Genomic DNA, 23,045 nt, shown 5'->3' on the forward strand with positions numbered 1-23,045 from the left:
AATTTCTAACCTAAATAACTCAGCATTATTGGACTATTTTTTTATTTTTTAATTTGGGAAATACAGCAGGAGGCTTCGGCTACATGTGGTATTTAAGGAGGAAGTAAGGAGGGTGCTTACTTAACTAGGAATCAAAGACAAACTGCACTCTTAACATAACTCTGTCTCTAGAGTCATATCCGCTGGATGTTGGCAGTCACAGATATATAGGCTTATTCTGTGTGAATAAGACTTATGGGTCATATCCCAGCATGTTGTGTTCTCCTTTGCATAAAAAAGGGTAGTGTTGCACAAGATAAAATTAGAGATATAGATTCATAGTTCACAGATGTATGTGATACGAATAGAATTATTAACCACATGGTTCTATTAATTAGTACATTGATTGGATATTTTTCAGATATAAATTAGCACTTAAAAAACAGTTTTAAATAGAAGGAATTCAATTCCACTTTTTTTCTTCTATTTATATGAAGAAGTTTTCCATATAAATTTAGCACTTGTAATTATAGATATCTGGAGGAAGTTTAAGTATCTGAAATAGGGATGAGATATTCCAGGAAATAGATGTGGAGAAATGAAAAAAGCATGTTGGTTTCAGTACAGATTTTGAACAGTGCTGGGAGCCATAAAATAATACCCATAAAATTGCTTTAAAAGATATTTTTTTCACATTTTATAGGGTCCTCCTGGCCCATCTGGTGAGGCTGGCCCACCAGGTCCTCCTGGTAAAAGAGTAAGTTTTAAAAATTCTTTATTTGAAATATCTACTAATTATCCATTCTGTGTATAAATTTATATAATATATATAAGCTGTAGGCAACATTATAATGGTACTGAAATATATAAGTGCTAAAGAATAATTTCCTGAATTTGTCAAAATAATTGTTAATGTAGAGCACACTTTAATTGACAGGTTTAATCTGTCACCGTGAAAAGTAGTTTTACACTTCTCTGTGCTTAGATCTCCTCCTCTGTAAAAATGTCACAGGCTTTTTAAAAGACTCTGCTGATACCCTGAACTTCAGCTCATGGTGGTGTCTGAATTCCAGTGCTTCTTGAAAGAATTATAGAAACCTTATTACAGTCTCAATAGTATGAGCTCAGAAATCAGCATGTTAGATTGCTTTACACTGTCAAACTACTCTGATTTGGAAACAATGGCTGTATTTTTGAAAAGAACTATAGTGAAATATAAAAATCGTGTTCAAAATATTGGCTACAAAGGAACCTAAGGAGATTTGCCTTATTGCCTTGTCCCTATTATTATACTGTTTTTATAATAAAACAATCCTGTAGACCTGCCTCTTGCAGCTCTTCTATCAATATCCAGTGCTCTCCTGCACCTTCTTTAGTCTACTTTTTAATCTATCCATGAACAAAATATGTGGTAAACATTAAAATGTGTTTCATAGTCTTATTTCCTCTTCAGTAATTCAAAAGCACAGAGCAATTGGGGCCACGCTTGTTTTCTAGGGTAGCTTTATATTAGGAAGTATTCATACTATACATCTTCCTATACACAGAGTATGAACAGGTTTTAATTCCATCTCTCAGGATCAGAGGAGCCTGGCAGGCTACAATCTGTGGGACTTCAAAAAGTCAGACACAACTGAAGTGACTTACCATGCACTCAGGATATAAATTTGAGTTAATATTTACAACCAAACATTTCTCTGCCAGAATGAACTTAGTTTGTAGTAAATATTGTCTTTGAATACAATTTTATCCCACTGACCAAGTGCCTGTTTTTTCTCCTCCTCTTCCTCCTTTTCTTTCTCATTGTTATTTTATTTGTTTGCTTGTTTTCTTTTTGTTAGCAGGCCAAAAGCATAATATTGATAGAAAAAGAAATATATCTCAAAACAACCATTGGGCTATTATTCTTACATACATTCTCAATCACTCAGTTGTGTTCGACCCTTTGTGACCCTATAGACTGTAGCCTGCCAGGGTCCTCTGTCCATGGGATTCTCCAGGCAAGAATATTGGAGTGGGTTGCCATGACCTTCTCCAGGGGATCTTCCTGACCCAGAGATTAAACCCCATCTCTTAAGTCTCCTGCATTAGCAGGCAGGTTCTTTACCACTAGCACCACCTGGGAAGCCCAGAAATACAACTTAGAATAAGTTAATTTCTTTGAGTCTCAATTTTCTCATTTATAAAGTGGGCAAAATAATATTCAATGCTGGAGTGAAATTAAATTAATAAATGTATATTTAAATCATCACATCTAATATCTGGATTTATCGAGAGTTCAAAGAGTGAATGCTCTTCCTAAGGAGCTAAATACAAGTTTTGAATTACAGCATCATTTATAAATGAAACAAGCATGTTAATTAAAATGTACAGATAAGATAGACATTTTCTTCTAATTTCTGAGTTCTGTAAATTGACATGAAAGTTCATTAGCAATGAATATAACTTCATAATTAATTACATTTTTGAAATATAGAATACTGTGATTCTGTTGAGGTGAATACATATTTGTATTATTTATTTATTTGATGTAAATGCATATAAAATCATGTAATATAAACTGTAAAGGAATTTCCTATGAGAACTACTGCCAGAAAACAGAGCATTAAATTCATGATGACTGCATATAACAATAACATGGATTTGCTAAGCAACAGGGATTTAGACCTAGTTTGAGAAATGTGCAAAGGAAGTATTTGGGAACTTTGCTGTATGTCTGTGAAGTCACCTTGTTTATGTACTGAAGGAACACAAACTCCTGAGCCTGAAGAGATAAGTGAAGTGAAAGTTGCTCAGTCATGTCCAGCTCTTTGTGACCCCATGGACTATACAGTCCATGGAATTCTCCAGGCCAGAATACTGGAGTGGGTAGAATTCTGCCTTCACTAGCTTTTGCATTCAGCCAGCAGGCAGTATTGTCTTTGATGCAAGAATCAATTTAAAATTCAGTTCAGTTCAGTCGCTCAGTCGTGTCCGACTCTTTGTGACCCCATCAACCGCAGCACATCAGGCCTCCCTGTCTATCACCAACTGCCAGAGTCTACCCAAACCCATGTCCATTGAGTCAGTGATGCCATCCAACCATCTCATCCTCTTGATCATCCCCTTCTCCTGCCCTCAATCTTTCCCAGCATCTGGGTCTTTTCAAATGAGTCAGCTCTTCACATCAGGTGGCCAAAGTATTGGACTTTCAGCTTCAACATCAGTCCTTCCAATGAGCACCCAGGACTGATCTCCTTTAGGATGGACTGGTTGGGTCTCCTTACAGCCCAAGAGACTCAAGAGTCTTCTGCAACACCACAATTCAAAGCATTTAAAATCACCTTTGTGGAAACAGCAAAAACATTCCTATACAACAATTATAATATCTGATCTATACACTTATGACCTAATTGAATATGGAATTTCCTTACCATTTATTTCCCTTTAGTTCATCTGGAAAGTATAATTTTAAATAAGCTTTGTATGTAATTTGTGGAAATTAATATTTCTCTTACCCTTTGTTTCCCTACATTGGACACAACACAAAAGTAGATCAGTAACAATTTTCCTATAACATCTCATAGCAGAAATAACAATGCATAGAAATGTGTTGAAAAGTATTTTACTTCCCTTGAGGGAATCTTACAAATAAATGATAATAAACTTTCCTGATAGAATATTGATCGGAATGTTGTGAGTAGCAGTGGTATTAAGAAACATCATTCTAACAGTTATTGAACAGGTAGGAAAATTAAGTTGCCATTTGTAGTACATGTACCTTCTGTCATGCATTTTAATACTTGAGAATAAACATATATTTCCTTAAGGCACTAGAAGACTACAGTTTGTATCAATAAGCCATTGGATTTTAATGCTCCAGTTACCATTATAGCTGTTTGAAACCAAGAGCTAGTTCAAAACCTTTATACTGAAAAAGAAAAATCTACAGATGACTAAACTGATTTAAACATTATAATTTGAAAATGCATATACTAAATGGAATTTTAAGGAGTCTATCTCATTTTTGCCAAAGGAAAATTGACAAAAAATTAAAGCAATAACTGATGTCATTAATTGATACAAATATAGAGGAAATTTTAACCAATTCTATATGCTCATATATAACATATATGAGCCTATGGCCTTTATGCATGGATGTGAATGGTCAGAAGATAAAATGTTATAAGGAAACATCCTTTCCATATCTACCTACCCTAAGATAAAGATCAGATATTAGGTTCTTAGGAAAGCCTTCCTATTGCCAAACTAGATCAGCATACCTTTCTCATACACCTATTTCATCTCCCTGTGTTTTACAATGTACTGTATTTGTTAATATTGTCTTCTCTCTTTAAACTTCGTGAATTGCTAGAGTTTCACCATTTTTCTTACATTCTCCAGGCACAGTACATTTCTGGCATCTAAGAAAGTTTTAATTATTTGCAGCATGTATGGAAGATTATATAAATTGAAGAATACTATTGTAAAATGTGGATAGTGGAAAGGACTATATTGTATAATTTGAAAGTGAAGTGAAAGTGTTAGTTGCTCAGTCGTTTCCGACTCTGCAATCCCATGGACTATAGCCAATCAGGCTCCTCTGTCCATGGGATTCTCCAAGCCACTAGAGTGGGTAGCCTTTCCCTTCTCCAGGGGATCTTCCCAACTCAGGGATTGAACCCTGGTCTTCCGCATTGCAGGTGGATTCTTTACCACTTGAGCCACCAGGGAAGCCCAAGAATACTGGAGTGGGTAGCCTATCCCTTCTCCAGTGGATCTTCCTGACCCAGGAATTGAACTGGGGTTTCCTGCATTGCAGGCGGATTCTTTACCAGCTGAGCTACCAGAGAAGCCCATTGTATATCTTATATAATATATATTTCTCACAGCAAGAAAAATCTTGCATAGCAGTGATTACTGATTTACAAGAAGTATTTATTGTATCATGTTTTATGAAACATTTTCCAATCAGAACACTCATTACTTCATGATAGTACAGCAACTAATTCACTGCCTTAAGTCCTTGCCTCTCTGTTTAATGCAGATATCTGAGAAAGACATGACTAAAACAAGTGTGTCCATAGGCATTGTTTAGTTTTCTTTTTTTAAGAAAACTGCGTATTCTCTTAGAAAAATTACATTATCCATTTTCACTCTAGTCTTTCTTAAAAATAAACCTGTTTCATCCAGAAAAAATATATAAAGAATAAGAGAAAAATGGGAAAAATGAGATAAAGAACAGACCAAAGTCATTTAATGTGGATTTCCACCAGGATAGACATTAGGCATTCATTCAAAGAAGAAAGAAATCCTTTTGGGATGAAAAAGTGAAAGTGAAGTCGCTCAGTTGTGTCCGACTCTTTGCGACCCCATGGATGGTAGCCTACACAGCTCCGGGTCCATGGGATTTTCCAGGCAAGAATACTGGAGTGGGCTGCCTTTCCTTCTCCAGGGGATCTTCCCAACCCAGGGATCAAACCCGGGTCTCCTGCATTGCAGACAGACGCTTTACAGTCTGAGCCACTAGGGAAGCCCTTGAGATGAAAAAACTTTCTATTAAATCACAATTTTGTGGCTGTGCTGTAGCAACATTTTTGTTACATTTTAGATTGTTGATGACTTGCTTTTTCTAAAGCTGGATATTTATATATCTTCTGTATTATAAAGTTCATGGGTGTAAATTCAATCTCAAAGTTATTACCTTTATGTCACTATTGTAAGGTAAAATCTTCACAGAATAAAGAAAAGCCCATTATTCATTGAATCTCATTTCTATTCCCCAAATTATAGTTATTATGGCTATTTTACCCACTGTCCTTCCCTGATGGCTCAGATGGTAAAGAATCTGCCTGCGATGTGGGAGACCCAGATTCCATCCCTGGGTGGGGAAGATCCCCTAGAGAAGGAAATGGCAACCCACTCCAAGTATTCTTGCCTGGACAATTGCATGTGCAAAGGCTACAGTCCTTTGGGTCACAAAGTCGGACAGGACTGAGAGACTAACACTTGCACACTTGAATAAGTACTATTTTAGCCGTCATGCCAATATTTTCAATTGATGTATAATTGACTTACAATATTATATTAGTTTCACTGTACAACATAGTGATTGGATATTTTATACATTATAATATAATCATCATAATAAGTTTAGCTACCATCTGCACACCAAAATATGACTCAACTCTAACACTAAGAAATATTTGAAGCTTATGCTTCTCTGGAGAAGTACTCTTACATAAATAGTATGAAATTCAAAAGATACACTTAAGTTTCAATGCCTATATTATTGTTAACAAATTACTGCTTGAATTGTAAACAAGATACTGCTTACAGAATTTATACATCTCTTATTTTGGGGTCAAGGAACAAGGAATGTCTAATAATAGATGAAGCTACAGTGATAATACTGAGAAAATAATTACTGATGATATATTCATTGCCTCTCTCAGAGATAAATGAGTTCACAGAACTCTGAATTTGATGAAGTGCTTGATACTCATTTTAAATGTGGATTTTAAAGACCAAAGGAAAGGCTAGCATTTATTCACCAGTAGAATATTAATAAAGCATCTGAAAGAAATTCATCCTCCCTCGCCTTGCATCCACCAATTAATATTGTCTCTTCTACTCTCCTCAAACTCCAATCTCAATCTTAGTGGGTGATTTTGAACACAATTCATAGCAAAAATTAAGTAAACAAATGAAAAGCAGGAAAGTCTAGGGGTAAATGAAATACTACAATTTCCTAGATATCATTCAGTTCAGTTCAGTTCAGTCGCTCAGTAGTGTCTTTTTAAACTTCCTGTACTTATGTCTGAATTTGTGTAAAAATTTTCAGCACAATTAAGTTTCAGGTTGAATCTTAATGTTTGTTGCTGCTGCTGCTGCTGCTGCTAAGTCACTTCAGTCGTGTCCAACTATGTGCAACCCCATAGATGGCAGCCCACCAGGCTCCCCTATCCCTGGGATTCCCCAGGCAAGAACACTGGAGTGGGTTGCCATTTCCTTCTCCAATGCATGAAAGTGAATGTTTGTTAAGTAATAATAAATATCAGTGAACTAGTGGAAATGAAATAAATATTTTATAATCCAGTCATAAATTTGTTATGTCTTAGAATGAATTTGTTAGGAATATATACACTGTTTATCCCACCACAGCAAGAGGGCAGAAGCCCTCTTACTCATTGGACTGTCAAACCAAATGCCCTGCTTGTGTTGATTTGAAAGATTTCTAAGAGATGCCATAAGTGAAAATATCAATGACCTAAATATAATGAATAGGAACAAAATTTATATACAGTGGGAATTATAGCATATTTCCAGCTTCAAAAATTTTTGTTTTCTTTGATACCTTGACTATTATATTGAGGTTATGTAATATAAATGATTCCTTTTTACCTATTTGTTATGAAGTTTAGAAATGTCAAGTTTTATATTTCACTGATGACCAAGAAAATGTAAGAAGGAAATCTGAATGTCAAATTTTAAGATCTGACCACATAGTACAGGATCATATTATAGAATATTTTAGTTGACTTTCAATTTTCTAGTTAAAACAAGTAATTTAAAAGATGGAGTTCATATTTTGTAGGTGTTATAAACCTGAAAAGTATGAAATAAATAATCTGTTGAAATGATATTTGCAAATGTATTTTGAAAGTAAGTTTTATTTCCTCGATTCTTAAGTTGCCAACAGGGTGAAAAATATTGGTAAAATACTCTAATTGAATTTATATAGAATAACAATAACCAATCATTTTAGTAATAATAAGCAATAACTAATATTTGTAGTGTTTTTATGTCTCAGGTACTGTTATACACCCTTTACATTTATCAATTGATTGAATTCTCATGATGATGCTGGGAGATAGCTGCTATTATAATACACATTATGCAGAGCAGTAAACCCACAGTAACTGGCCAAAGATCACAAAGCTAGTTGATGGCAAAGCCATGATTTGAATCTAAGAAGTCTGAGTCCAGGCTTTAGGTTCTTAAACACCAGATTCCATACCTGTATTTGATACTGCTCTACTGAGAAGTTCACAAAATACTTCTTCATGTGTTGCATCATTTAAATTTTACAATAATTTTATAACAAGAGAATTATTATTAATAATATTTTAGGCATCACCTACTTTATAGACATGAGTTTGAGTAAGCTCCGGGAGTTGGTGATGGACAGGGAAGCCTGGCATGCTGCAGTCCATGGGGTTGCAAAGTGTCAACCACTACTGAGCGACTGAACTGAACTGAACATTTTAGGATGAAAGAAATCAAGTTCAAAAATACTAATAATTGGTTAAAAGTCACATAGCTAATAAAAAAGAACTGAAGAGAAATAGGTAGACCAATACCTCACAAAGATAGAAAACTATGTGTGTGTGTGTGTATGGAGGAGCATTATGAAAATCTTTAAATATATAATAATTAGCATTTCTCCATAGCAATCCATGCAGCTATACAAAAGTTATGCAAATAGCAGTATATCTTGTTGTTTTTGGATGACATAAGGAGTGTGAAGATTTTTTTTCTGTTTTCTCTAATTCAAGGTTTGTAAACGTCATACTATTTTTATGCCATGCCACTAAATTATAATGTCAGAGAATAAAAAGTCAGTATCTGTTGACCAACAAGATTTTAAATGTTGTACTCTTCCAATTTGAAAATGATCTTATGAAAATGTGTAACATATTGATCTTCTGAGATTAAGAAAGGACTCAGTCTAAAACACATATAATGATGGAAGTCAAATCTGAAACCTTCAATTAATTTCTAACTGCAACATAACAAATGATAACAGTATCTAACACACTAAGAGTGACTAAGCATTAACATTTCTTTAAAATTTTTATCTTTATTGTTTCCTTACATTATTGTGATGTGATTATCTGTATCAATCTGTGCTTCATTTGTGCTTAATATCTAAAATTTGTACATCAAAAGGGTTTTGAGTTTTCTCAGTTTCTTAAACTAAATTGCTATAGAAAATCACAATTTGTTAGACTCTCACTAGTTAAATTAGGGTATTTATAAATAAGATCTCAGTTGTACTATTTTTATATGCTATATGTATTTTAAGTGCAATTCTGTGTTTGTAGGGTCCTCCTGGAGCTGCAGGGGCAGAGGGAAGACAAGGCGAAAAAGGTGCTAAGGTAAAACATACACTATAGGTATCATGTTTGAAAATCTCATGTGTATATTGGACAACAACTGTTTCAGTACTTTTCATAAAATAATGAAATGTCTATCTTCATTATTAATACATCCACATATTTTATTTTCTAACAGGGAGAAGCAGGAGCTGAGGGTCCTCCAGGAAAAACTGGCCCGGTTGGTCCTCAAGGACCGGCCGGAAAGCCTGGTCCAGAAGGTCTTCGGGGCATCCCTGGCCCTGTGGTGAGCATCTGTGCTGATAGTTGTCATTTTGAAAATAATGTCTTATTTCTAAGGAAAATTATGGGTGAAAATATTTATGTCAGCATTATTATATAAATTAGTGTATATGGTAAATAGTATGTAATAATTAAAGCCAGAGCCTCTGAAAATATTTAAGTATGTCATTTATTTAATGAGTACATTTTGAAATTCTAAATTATAAAGATAGAATAGAAAGCTAAGCCCTAAGATCTCAAAGATGTAAGACTTTTTATACACATAGTCATCTATCTGTGAGTGTGTGTGTATGTGCATGTAGACATACAAACAGCAAGTAAAAAGACTCAAAAATTGCTTACAATATTTGTAGATGTTCTCCATGTGATGGAATCCATAGGTGATGTTTGCTTTCTTTCTTTTTTGCATTACCAAAATTAAAGAAAAATAATATGTCTGCTTCTGTAATTTAAAAAATCTGTCATGTTTCTTTTTTTACAGGGAGAACAAGGTCTCCCTGGAGCTGCAGGCCAAGATGGGCCACCTGGTCCTTTGGTGAGTAGCATATTTTTCTGTTGTTAGAATTCCAGAAATGAAATTGTGTATAAGCTAGAATCCCTAAAATTTTGTCGGTAAATTGGTTTATAAATTGTAGAGTATTCAAGGAAGTGTATTACTCAGACCAAAATAAAAAGAGGAAAATAATTCTAACTGATAATTTACTTGGAAAATATGCCTTGATCAAAAGATCTTTCCTATCTTATGTCCATTGGATGAAAAAAAAAAATCCATTTTGAATAAAATGCCACTAATGGCCCAGCCAGTTCTTTTCCAAATGTGGACGGTTCCCCTAAATGCATCAGTTACACTTAGTTTCCTGGCACTTCATTTAAAAGAACAGCATTGGCACAGGCATACAGTGATTCTTTCACCAAATAAATTGTTCTGTTCATGAGTCATATGGGCTGAAAGATAAAGCATTAACCCTCATGAGTGAAGAGAGGTACAATTATTACAACACAGAAGCTTGGTTAATATCATAAACTGTATATGCAAACAACACACTTGAAAAATTCAATAAAGCATTTAGTTGACTTGCATATGGTTCATAGGGGCTATCCTTGCTATAAAATTTAGGCAGAAAGTGAGAATCCAAGACCTGCCTTTAAAATTATTGCCTACTAGGTGACAGATTCTATTTCATGGTAGAGATATTTGAACTTCATTGTCCAAAAATAGTAATATGTAAGGGGATTAATTAAAACAGGAAGCAAGACATTTAGCACTATTCAAGTATAATGTTGGAGAAGGCAATGGCACCCCACTCCAGTACTCTTGCCTGGAAAATCCCATGGGCGGAGGAGCCTGGTAGGCTGCAGTCCGTGGGGTTGCTAAGAGTTGGACACGACTGAGCGACTTCACTTTCACTTTTCACTTTCATGCATTGGAGAAGGAAATGGCAGTCCACTCCAGTGTTCTTGCCTGGAGAATCCCAGGGGCAGGGAGCCTGGTGAGGGGCCATCTATGGGGTCGCACAGAGTCGGTCACGACTGAAGTGACTTAGTAGTAGTAGTAGCAAGTATAATATGTCTGCATGTGCTCAGTTGCTCAGTTGTGTTCATCTCTGCAACCTCATGGATTGCAGCCTGCCAGGCTCTTCTGTCCGTGGGATTCCCAGGCAAAAATACTGGAGTGGGCTGCCATCTCCATCTCCTCCTCCAGGATATCCTCCCGACCCAGGGATCAAACCCACATCTCCTGCATTGGCAGGTGGATTCTTTACCACTGAGCCACCTGGGAAACCCCTCAAGTATAATGTATATCAGTTTAAATAGTCAGGTTTATCTATAGGAATTTTACAAAACTGCTTCTCATGAGTATATCGACTACCTCAGATATATGTACGTGCTGAGAAAGGCATCGAAACTAGTATCCGCAATCTTAATCATTCAGGAAAACTTGGCCATTTTTTTTTTGTAAAAATATCACAAAAATTTCCTCTAACATTCCAGGTATTAGTGTTATGTAGATTATTTTTTTAACTTGCTTTGAAAAGTTAAAGATCACTTATTTTAATAAATAGATAAAAGCTATCAAATTTTGAGGAGATTATCAACTCTGCACATGATCGACTCCACTGGCTTTGGAACAGGGACTTGACAAAATAGGATCATCAGTTCCATGTCTGCATCACTATTTAGAGAACACTCCTCTTAGATATGCTAAATTCCTAAGTGCACAGAGTCATAGCCTCGGAAAAAAATACTCCACCTTAATACCACCCTAAAATTTGCCAAAGATTTTTTTGGTTATTTCAGATTTTCCAGTAAGTATTCTGACCTTTTTCCAGATGTAATAAAAAGCATCAAGCTGGAGATTTCCTTCAGCTAATATTAAAAATAAAACCATCAGACATACCACCTGATTCTAGCTTGCAAAAGTTTATAATTCTGAATGTTAGCTAAATAACTCACACCCTTTTCCACAGTAAAATGGAAAGCAACAGAACTGAGCAACATGGGTGCCATTCCTTTTTCTGGCTGCTTTTTTTTGTTTTATCAGAGAGTATTTAGAATGCGAATCTGTTGTAGATTTTTCATACCATCAAACAGTTTGTGCTAATTTTGGTGAAAATACTACTTGGTCTTCAGGAGATGAGGATGAGTGGAGAAATCATCTTCAGGATGTATAACAATTTAATGAACTTTTCAGTTCAACTAAGAAATACATGTTCTAGTAGGCAGTTTTGGATTTGAGTGAGAAGTAGCGTATCATGATTAGAGGTTAAGGTCATCAACTTTCAACCTGAATGAATTTTAAGAAAGTTATTCAATTTTTTTGAGCTTTAGGTTTCTCATCTGTAAAATGAGAATTTAAGTAGCATCTATCTTACAGGATATTATGAGGTTAAAGTGAATCAAATGGGATATTAATATATTTTTATCCATGGGGTTCTTACGATGATTAAACGAACTATTCCTAAAAAAAAAAAAAAAAAAAAAAAGACTCAAGCAACTTAGACCATTTGCTATATCAGATCAGATCAGATCAGTCGCTCAGTCGTGTCCGACTCTTTGCAACCCCATGAATCGCAGCACGCCAGGCCTCCCTGTCCATCACCAACTCCCGGAGTTCACCCAGACTCATGTCCATCGAGTCAGTGAGGCCATTCAGCCATTCTCATCCTCTGTCGTCCCCTTCTCCTCCTGCCCCCAATCCCTCCCAGCATCAGAGTCTTTTCCAATGAGTCAACTCTTTGCATGAGGTGGCCAAAGTACTGGAGTTTCAGCTTTAGCATCATTCCTTCCAAAGAAATCCCAGGGCTGATCTCCATAAGTAACAATTTAACCACTTTATATTAATATTTGGATTGGAAATTCTTTGGGCTATAGTGAAACAAACATTTCATTTCTACCTCACTGTATGAGGGCTTCCCGGGTGGCTCAAATGATGAAAAATGTGCCTGCAATGCAGGAGACCTGAGTTCGATCCCTGTGTTGGGAACATCCCCTGATGAAGGGAATGGCAACCCTCTCCAGTATTCTTGCCTGGAAAATTCCATGGACAGAGAAGCCTGGTGGGTTACAGTCCATGGGGTTGCAAAGAGTCAGACTCAACAGTAACTAACACCTCACTATATGTAGTTCTTTCATAGGCCTGGTTTTTCTTTAATTATCCCAATTCTCTAACACAGTTATTATTATAATATATTTATAAATAAAGCTCTGATACAAGAAAGAACAAACATTTTAAAATTCATAAAATGATAACTGATATCTTACCATTCTATATGATCAGCTCTACTAGAGTTTATATATGGTACAATATTTACTTATTACTTCAAAATTAGATATTTCTCATGGCAAAATTTAAGCTTCTACATATGCACGAATTTTATATACAGTTAAATATTCAGAACCATCATATGGAACTGAAAGTAGATAAACAGTATGTGTGAAAGCTAAAAGAAAGCTAAAGACAATGATGAGATTGTATAAATAAATTTATTTGAGAGTTTTTGAAGTTGAACTTTTTTGTTGTGTTGTTTTTGTTTTGTTTTTCAGAAAATAGAAAAAATCAAATGGTAATAAAATTGAGTGCTTTAGAGAACAGTAATTATTGCTATATTCTCCTCTCTGCTGCATAGTCAAACATGATTTAATAATTTTATATTAATTTTTATTTTACTTTTTTAAGGCATAATTAGCATCTATTTTAGTTTTAAATATTTATTTTGTTTCATAATCTTTTATTTTAAGAACTATTTGTTCCAGTGTAGCTGAAAAATTGTTTAGTATTTTTACAAGTTTACCTTATCATACATTAATTCTTTTTCATGCTGATAAGTAAAATATCTGATAACATTATTTTTTAAGCCATAATTGCTGAATAAATGGTAGGATGGGTTACTGAATTATATTTTAAATTTTTAAATGCTACATTTAACTTATCTATAAACAGGTTTGAGATGTGTAGTATTCCATAATGATTAAGCAGGTTTAAATCACAAAACGTTTGCTTCTCACCAAATTAAATGTTATTTTACAATACTACTTTCTAAATAAAGAGTAGGATCTGAATTTTCTTTAAATTTTAATGCACTAGAATTTTGAGATGCATAGTAAAGCAAATATTGTGTATAGCATGATACAGCAAGGGAAAACATTTGATTGTGTATTCTAGACACCTAAGAATGTATCATCCCTGTTTTCCGCTTCACTTTATTACTTATGAATTATGTATTTCATAAGGTTTTTCAATTTACAATATTCTAAAGAGGAAATAGAAAATATCTGTACCTGAAATAACATTTTTATATGCAGAGTTGATATTTTTGATATGTTCCAGGTTCAGAGGATTTTTATAACTGCTATCACATCATAACTTGCCAATGTCTATTTCCAGCTGATGAAAATAAGAAGCTGACTTTGCTTGGCAAATGCCTCCTTAGATATAGTTTGCAATTTTATGATATTATTAGCTTAAAAGAATTAACATTCATTTCCTATAACTCTTTCATGAAAAATATTTATAGAAATGATTTGAAAGCATTACAAACACAAATAACTTCTAGTATGTTTCCCATTACCCTGAGCATTTAGAATCTGTAGTGTTTCTTTTAGTTTTGCCATTATAGTTTTTACTATTAGATTGTCATGAGAAAGCTGATTGATAACCATCCAGAGCATATCAGAAACAAATAACAATATTCATATTTCCACATATTTCACTATATGTAGTGCTTTCATAGACCTGTTTTTTCTTTCTCTATCACAATTCTCTAACAGTTATTATTAGAATAGATTTATAAATAAAGCTCTGAGATAAGAAAGAATGGACTCAGGAATACCCGAATAATGAGTGGTAGACCTGAGATGCTGAATGAATCAGTGACTGGAATATCAGTGTTCATGAAGTGACATCCCTGTTAGTTCTCTCACTTACAGCAAGATTTCTGTGTTTATTGTCTACCAGAGAGAGCTTAAATGTAAAATAAGAAGAAAGATAGAAAAAAATCTGGCCTCTTTAAATAGCTTTTGTATTTCAATCTAAAGAATATATTTACTTTTTACTGACATATGTCAATTTTAACCAATATTTTTAAATGGGTTCAGGCTACTGGTTCAGGTATATGGTTCTTTCGTGAAATTACATATTTCTTAGAACTATTTTTTCGTGCTTTTTTATGTCACTTTGTGCTAACATATAGAATGCTTGGCATCTATCCTGATGGTCGCATGACCTCAAGGAATTATATCATTATTTTCATTACTCATTTATATTATTCCTTTAAAATTGTGCTTTTAGGCAACATTAATTTCCTAACCAATAATTTACCAGGCCTTTCTGATGAGATCAGAAAAAAGTTGATGCAAATATACTTACTTAATCTTAAAATTATTGAATTAGTAGGACTAAATAAGTAATGCTGTTAACATAAATGACATTCTTTATGCTATTCTGATTTTCATATTGATTTAACAGATTTGGGACCTAATGCCACAGAATCCTTTTTCTCAAACTTTAATGAATAATAAACCTATGAAACAGATTGCTGGTCTCTAACTCCAGAAATTCAGATTCAGAGTCTAGACAAGCCTCTTCTCTAATACGTTCACAAAGGGCTTCTCCGATGGCTCAGTGGTAAAGAATCTGTCTGCAATGCAGGAGATGCAGGTTCAATCCCTGGGTTGGGAAGACAACCTGGAAGAGGGCATGGCAACCCATTTCGTTATTCCTACCTGGAGAATCCCATGGACAGAGAAGCCTTAGGCCATAGTTCCTGGCATCACAGAATCCGATATGCCTGAGCAATGCACGCATGCAAAATACCTTCATAAGTGGTGATAATGCTGCAGTCTGAGGATCACACTTTGAGATCATCCACTCGGATACAATATTAGCAAATGAGATGAAAGTCCAGTGTTAGAATCTAGCCTTAGAATATTCCTGAAAGTGAATTTGACAATTATTTTAACAAAGTAGCATGATTATTTATTAGTTACACAAAAGAGAATCTAAACTGAATTAATAACAAATCTATATCTGAGGATTAATAACTTTTTCTTTATAAGAAGAGTTTTAGGGTTAAATTTACATTTAAAATTGCATGGAATTTCTATAAAGATAATTTTATCTATTGTCAATAGAATGATATAGGAAAATTGTTCACTTTTATATCAATACTAACAGAATTTCAGATTCATTCATGTAGTGCAGTGTGTTAGCTGCTCAGTCATGTCCAGCTCTTTGTGACCCCAGGGACTCTAGTCAGAGGGTCCACTCTCGATGGAATTCTTCAGGCCAGAATAGCTTGTCATTCCATTCTTCAGGTGATCTTACCAACCCAAGGATCGAACATGCATCTCCTGTGTCTTCTGCATTGGGAAGTGGGTTCTTTGCCACTGCACCACCAAAACAAATTTAAATATTTCTGATAACAGTCCAAAACACTGTTGTTACACAGGACTAATTTATACTAATATTTTTCTTATCTTTCTCTGATATTCAAGATTTCAGTTTGAGGAGAAGACTTGAGAAACTAAAGAATGGAAAGCGCTTATCTATGCAAGTTCACAGTAGCCCCTTGAGACAGGAATTATATAATCCTTGGTTTATAGATGAGAGAACTGAAGTTCTCTTTGGTTAGCTAAACTGCTGATAAGAGCATCTGGCTTCTATCCCAAGTCTATCGGATTCTCAACCCATAGTTTTTATATTACATCATGTTATTTAGATCCATGGCCCTTAATACATTAGATTCATAAAGATGATGGACTAAGACTTACTGTGCTCTTTCACACTGAAAACTCAGGTTGTCTAGAGAGTGAAAAAATACTTATGGTAGCTTTGCAAAAGATATTACAGTGAAGACTAATCATATAGCTTGATCAAAGTTAAAACAATTTGATTTGTAAGTGCTATGTTAAAATCTTTACTGAAATTATAATTCAAATAGTTCAATTCAGTCTATATAATTCAAACTCATAGAGAAAAAATTATATTTTGCCTTTGTTTCTTGATGCGGTATTTGTTGCAAGCAGTACTGACTCAAGTGTGTAGTATCATCCTGGCCTTTTTTCACCCACCACCTACTTATAAACCATCTGCTTGCATAGTTCAACTTGCTGTAATTTCAGAACAAGAACCTTAGTTTGTGTTGAAGTACACTAGTTTTTTATATCTAAAAATTTGTTTAAAAGACATCATTATGAATATTTTTGTGAGTAGAAGCCAGGACTAAGAGTTAATTGCTAAAATAATTCCATAATTTTCCTTACAATATAATTTAACTTGAATGGATAAATGGATTACCCTTGGATTATAAAAAAGATAATTAAAATATAGGTATAATATGAATAAAGTGAAAAAAAATTTTTTTACATTTAGAGATTATTTAGATTAGAAATTCAATTTGGGAATTATAGCTAAAAATACTTTCTTGGGAGTTTGCTTAGCAAAATGGCTAACAATGGTCAGTTGACTGTCAAACATTTTATTAAAGGATTTTCCTTTAAATTTTACTGGCAATATTATAACCTTTGAATTTGAGTTTAGCACTAAAATACTTCATTAAATGAATGTAAAATCTGGAAACTTCTTTTCTAAAATTAATTAAAAATGTTTCTTTTCTTTTAAATCATGTGCTATTTTTAACTTCATATTTATTTAAACAAACTTATCAATACTATGTTTTATTATTATGGTTATATATTAAACCATGGCATTTTAGTGCACAAAATAATTTATAATCCTAAAAAGTAAATGCTTGTTATTATTAGTTATCGTGAACCTGCTCATTATTAGTTATCTTGAACCTTATCATATTATTAAAATCAGCTTTTCCTGTTTTTGTTTTCCTCAGATAATAATTCTCTAATTTGCACATACTCTATGTATGTTTGTTATTTCTCGTTATTTAGGGACCTCCTGGCTTACCTGGTCTCAAAGGTGACCCTGGCTCCAAGGGTGAAAAGGTGAGAATAAAATAATGTATTATTACACTGTTGATATCCTAATTGCAGAGACTACAATTATGCACATTAAAATCACTCAAAAGGAAATTTCAAGGAATTGCTTTGTCATTCTAACCAAGGAAAATGCTGTCAATCCTTAGCTTCCAAGAGGAATTCAGAAAAGAGAAAATAATGATGAAAAATGTACCAGAACTCAGTGTTATATTAGTCAATGTTCCTTTGTAGGAACCATATGGAGAAAGCATATGGTTATACTAAAATAACTATTCAGAAAATAAACAGAATAACAAAGTGCCCATTTTTTCATGTTTTTAAACATGAAAATAAAAATTTTAAACTAGACTGTCCTTCAGATGGTAATTTTAAAGATATATGTGCTCTGTTGCATCAAATAAAGAAAATAAAACATTTTTAGAGTGACATTAATATTTTTGAATTATTTTTGTTCATAAATATTTCTTGGGTACTTAAAAATCTCTGAAGAATAGAACTCATTTTATTTTTTTTTTTAATTTAATTTTTTAAGCACCAAAAACATTGTCTTGGATTATAGCCAATTAGCAGTGTTGTTTTAGTTTCAGGTGAACAGAAAGGACTTGGCCATACATATTCATTATCCAATGCTTATTAAACCAAAGAATTTTCTGTTGTTTATTTCACCAATATTAAATTTGGTCATTATTGGCCTTTTAGTTAAAGGAATTCCTTTAAGTAAACACAGCACTGAAGGTGATGCTTTCAGAAAGCATTTTGTTCAATAATATATATTCCTAACCCTTAAGGAAAGTCTCATATAATACAATCAGTAAATGATCCTATTAGGTGAGGAGGAAAAGGTTCTTAATCCTATATTTTATTCAGAAAGGTTTAAAAATTTTAATGCATTTTTTATTCTTATATTTCATGTATTTAACTTGCAGTTCTTTTATGACTATAACTTAATACATGGTTGCAATTTATACATCATTAAAATTTCTTTGCCTTTCAAAGGGACATCCTGGTTTAATTGGCCTAATTGGTCCTCCAGGAGAACAAGGTGAAAAGGGTGACAGAGGACTCCCTGGAACTCAAGGATCTCCAGGAGCAAAGGGAGATGGAGTGAGTAAAGATATAACTTATTTCCCTACTCCTTTCCAATCATACAATCAATACACCCACACTCCTGCACAAATTCCTTTAAACATGACCAACTAAGTGATTTAGAGGGTCTAATCTCCTTAAGTCAATGATGTTTTCAAAACAAAATTTATTCAACTTTAGAGTAAATAAATAAAAATTATGAAAATTGGAAACCAGAAAAATTATACTTTAGTATTCAATTACACAAACGTTCACTGAATCCTCAACACATACAAATCATTATTCTCAATGCTGCAGGACCATAAAGATATATATAGAGAGACATATTGCAGCAAAATGGAAAAAAAATATAGATTATCTTGCAAAAGTTATTTCCTAGATTTAAAATGGAAAAATTTAAGCCATTCTTCTGTTATTTCTGCACTGTCTAAATTTTGCAGTTTGTGTTGTTATGTAACATATAAAAATGGAATCACTGAGAAAAACTCTAATTTGTATGAAACTTCTCTGTAGGGAATTCCAGGTCCTGCCGGTCCCATTGGTCCACCTGGTCCTCCGGGCTTACCAGTAAGTACAAGACAGAGAATTTTACCAGGTTAACTTATAAATAAATCAAAGAGACATAGATTCTCTAGATTTTTATGTCTACTTTTGCTTTTGCATTTTTTAGGGTCCTCAAGGTCCAAAGGGCACTAAAGGCTCTACGGTAAGTACCTTTCCCTTTGGCATTTAAATTTTTCAGTGATGCCTACTCAAATGTTTTTGTCTCCATTTATTTTGTTGCTTATTCTTTCTAATAGGGACCTGCTGGCCAGAAGGGTGACAGTGGTCTTCCAGGGCCTCCTGGGCCTCCGGTAAGTGCATGGTAACAAGAGTAATATTTTGGCAATTAGCATCTTGAGACAGCCAGTGATTTCTCTGAATTTATAAGAATGAAAAAACACATTCTGTCAAAGTACTGATTTTGTCGGAAATAGCAACTACCTTAATTAAGTACTTAGGTCTGCATGCCAACACGTGTCTTTTAATTGGGCTTCCCTAGTAGCTCAGATAATAAAGTGTCTGCCTGCAAATTGGCTTCACTCTTTGAATATAAAGATACCATAACTATATATTATAATATCTTGCTTTATTTTTCAAGAAAATCATATATATTTTATATCACATTTTCATGAAAGCAACTGCTTGTATGCCACAAAGATATATTAATACCTAACTAGGAATAAAAAGTAAAGTTTTTTCCTACTGCATATAATGATAATAATAGCTGCTGCTGCTGCTAAGTCACTTCAGTCGTGTCCAACTCTGTGCGACCCCATAGACGGTTGCCCACCAGGCTCCACCATCCCTGGGATTCTCCAGGCAAGAACACTGGAGTCGGTTGCCATTTCCCTCTTCAATGCATGAAAGTGAAAAGTGAAAGAGAAGTCGCTCAGTCGTGTCCGACTCTTAGTGACCCCATGGACTGCAACCCACCAGGCTCCTCAGTCCATGGGATTTTCCAGGCAAGAGTACTGGAGTGGGGTGCCATTGCCTTAGACGGCAGCCCACCAGGCTTCCCGTCCCTGGGATTCTCCAGGCAAGAACACTGGAGTGGGTTGCCACTTCCTTCTCCAATGCATGAAAGTGAAAAGTGAAAGTGAAGTCATTCAGTTGTGTCCGACTCTTAGCGACCCCATGGACTGCAGCCTACCAGGCTCCTCCGTCCATGGGATTTTCTAGGCAAAAGTACTGGAGTGGGGTGCCATTGCCTTCTCCGCCAGATAATAATAGCTACCACTTATTAGATCTGACATTTACCAGGGTTCACACAACTACTGTGTTAGATCCATGTGACAAAATTTGAGACTTTCTTCTTGAACTTGTTTCTAAGCTATATGAGTACTAATTTGCTGCAATGACAGTAACAAAGAATCAAAAACCAAATGGTTCAAAGGATAGAAATGCTTTGCCTGACAAATTTAGAAGGCAGAAGTCCTAGCCCAGAGTGTCAGAAACTTGTTTCTTTCTGAGGTGATGTGGCTGGGAAAGATCCTTTGGAGACTTCTCTCCTTTGGTTGTAGAAAGCTGTCTTCTTGTGTCTCTTCACATGGTCTTCTGACTATGCATGTCTCTGTGCCAGATTCTCCCATTTTAGACTGATACCAGTCATATCGGAATCAGAACTACCCTAATGCCCTCATGTTCACTTTAATAATTATATATACAGCCACCCCATTTCTAAATAAGATCTTCCTCTGAATTACTGTGGCTTTGAAATTCTCCACATGGATTTTTATGGGACAGCATTCAATCCATAAAAGTACAAATTAACTATTTGATGTAGTTCTACTCTTATAGATATGTAAATTCAAGTCTAATTGCACTTCTTTATTTATATATAGAGCTATAAATGTTTGGAACCAGCTAATGTGTATTTTTAAATGCGATATAAATTGTTATCAAGTACCATAGACATCTCATTATATAATACAAGAACCTAAAAATGTTTTTTTTAATCTTCAGAGACTAAAGTCTTGTTGCAGGGATAGGACATGGAAATGAGGACTAGCTAGTAAATGGAAAAGTAACATATATAACATATCTCCACACAAATCTGTACTATGTTACTTGTATAGAAAAAGCCCAGAAGTCATCTGATTTTTGTGCCTACCTTGATACCTCCACTAGATTCTTTTTAAAGAATTCACAAAGTTTATATATAAAGATATATATGTATGATAAATATATATAAGCAATTAGATAAAACTTTAAAAATAGGGAAAACATTAAAAGGCTAAATAAATTGTAATATAATATAACATAATCAGTAATAATTAATATTTGAAGAATATTTTACCCTAGGAAGCAGTTACATGCAGATCATCTCTTTTACAGGGTCCACCAGGTGAAGTCATACAGCCTTTACCAATCTTGTCACCAAAAAAAACAAGAAGACATGCTGAAAGCATGCAAGCAGATGCAGGTGATAATATTCTGGATTACAATGATGGAATGGAGGAAATATTTGGTTCCCTCAATTCCTTGAAACAAGACATCGAGCATATGAAGTTTCCAATGGGGACACAGACCAATCCAGCCCGAACTTGCAAAGATCTGCAACTCAGCCACCCTGACTTCCCAGATGGTATGTTAATAATACATGGTCCTGAGCTTCTAAGTTACTGAGATGCACTGTCAGCTCATTAATTCTAGTTAAATATTTAATATAGACTCTAAATAAAATGAGTGAATGATTATTAATTCCAATCCTGTAGACAAAAAAAAAAAAGCCATTTACACTGTAATTCTAGATCTACTTTGGAAAATCTTTGTCTTGTTAAATAAGGTTTTATTAAATTATGACAAGATCATTTTTAGATGGTTATAGATAACAAGGGCTTTCCTGGTGACTCCCCCTGCCAATGCGGGAGATGCAGGTTTGAAGCCTAGGTCAGGAAGATCCCCTGAAGAAGGAAATGACAACCTATTCCAGTATTCTTGCCTGGGAAATCTTACAGACAGAGGAACCTAGCGGGCAACAGTCTTCTGGGGTCGCAGAAGAGTCAGACATGACTTAGCGACTAAAAAATAACAACAACAAGATAACACAAATGTATTTTGGTATGTAATTACTATCATAGAATGGGTATGATGTGTGTATACATATGTGCATACTACTACATATCTATATAGTATGTCCTAACTTATATAACACTCAGGCTTAAGTAGCATAACTGAATCATGTGACCTATCAGTTTAGCAATGATTTGGTGAAAAGAGTATTTAAGAAGTAGGATAGTTTGAGGCAAAAATGTATTTCATTGATCCATGAATAACAAGAACAACTGTGAATTATTTGTTTGTAATAATATCAAGATAATTTACTATACCTACCCACTCCAGTATTCTTGCCTTGGAGCTCCTCTGCACCAGGAACAGAGGAGCCTAGCTACAGCCTATAGTCCATGAGGTTACAAAAGAGTTAGATGATGACTGAGCAACTAAACAACAAAATTAGTTGACAAAACTCTTATATACCTGTTCTGAGAAGCTAACAGTCCCAGGTATTTTAAATGAATAACTCACATTATCCTAAACTAAACCAAAAATGGGCAGATCTGTATCTGATTTTAAATCTCCCACTTTAAGTGGAAATACTTTGTCACT

At 34.4% G+C, this 23,045-nt stretch overlaps 1 protein-coding gene across 3 annotated transcripts in view; it reads left to right on the forward strand.

The window, feature by feature from the left end:
• The window catches only part of COL11A1 (collagen type XI alpha 1 chain), a 224,976-nt gene that overhangs the window by 192,159 nt on the left and 9,772 nt on the right, over positions 1-23,045 (forward strand). For all 3 annotated transcript variants that reach the window (XM_044944634.1, XM_025288198.2, XM_044944633.1), the window contains 10 exons: positions 683-736; positions 9,066-9,119; positions 9,256-9,363; positions 9,841-9,894; positions 17,763-17,816; positions 18,807-18,914; positions 19,410-19,463; positions 19,567-19,602; positions 19,697-19,750; positions 21,774-22,023. In XM_044944634.1, the coding sequence (XP_044800569.1) occupies positions 683-736; positions 9,066-9,119; positions 9,256-9,363; positions 9,841-9,894; positions 17,763-17,816; positions 18,807-18,914; positions 19,410-19,463; positions 19,567-19,602; positions 19,697-19,750; positions 21,774-22,023 (826 nt within the window). The remainder of the gene's footprint in view (positions 1-682; positions 737-9,065; positions 9,120-9,255; positions 9,364-9,840; positions 9,895-17,762; positions 17,817-18,806; positions 18,915-19,409; positions 19,464-19,566; positions 19,603-19,696; positions 19,751-21,773; positions 22,024-23,045) is intronic.

Source organism: Bubalus bubalis, chromosome 6 (genome assembly GCF_019923935.1).
Source record: "Bubalus bubalis isolate 160015118507 breed Murrah chromosome 6, NDDB_SH_1, whole genome shotgun sequence".
In the NCBI taxonomy this organism is placed as follows: Eukaryota; Metazoa; Chordata; class Mammalia; order Artiodactyla; family Bovidae; genus Bubalus; species Bubalus bubalis.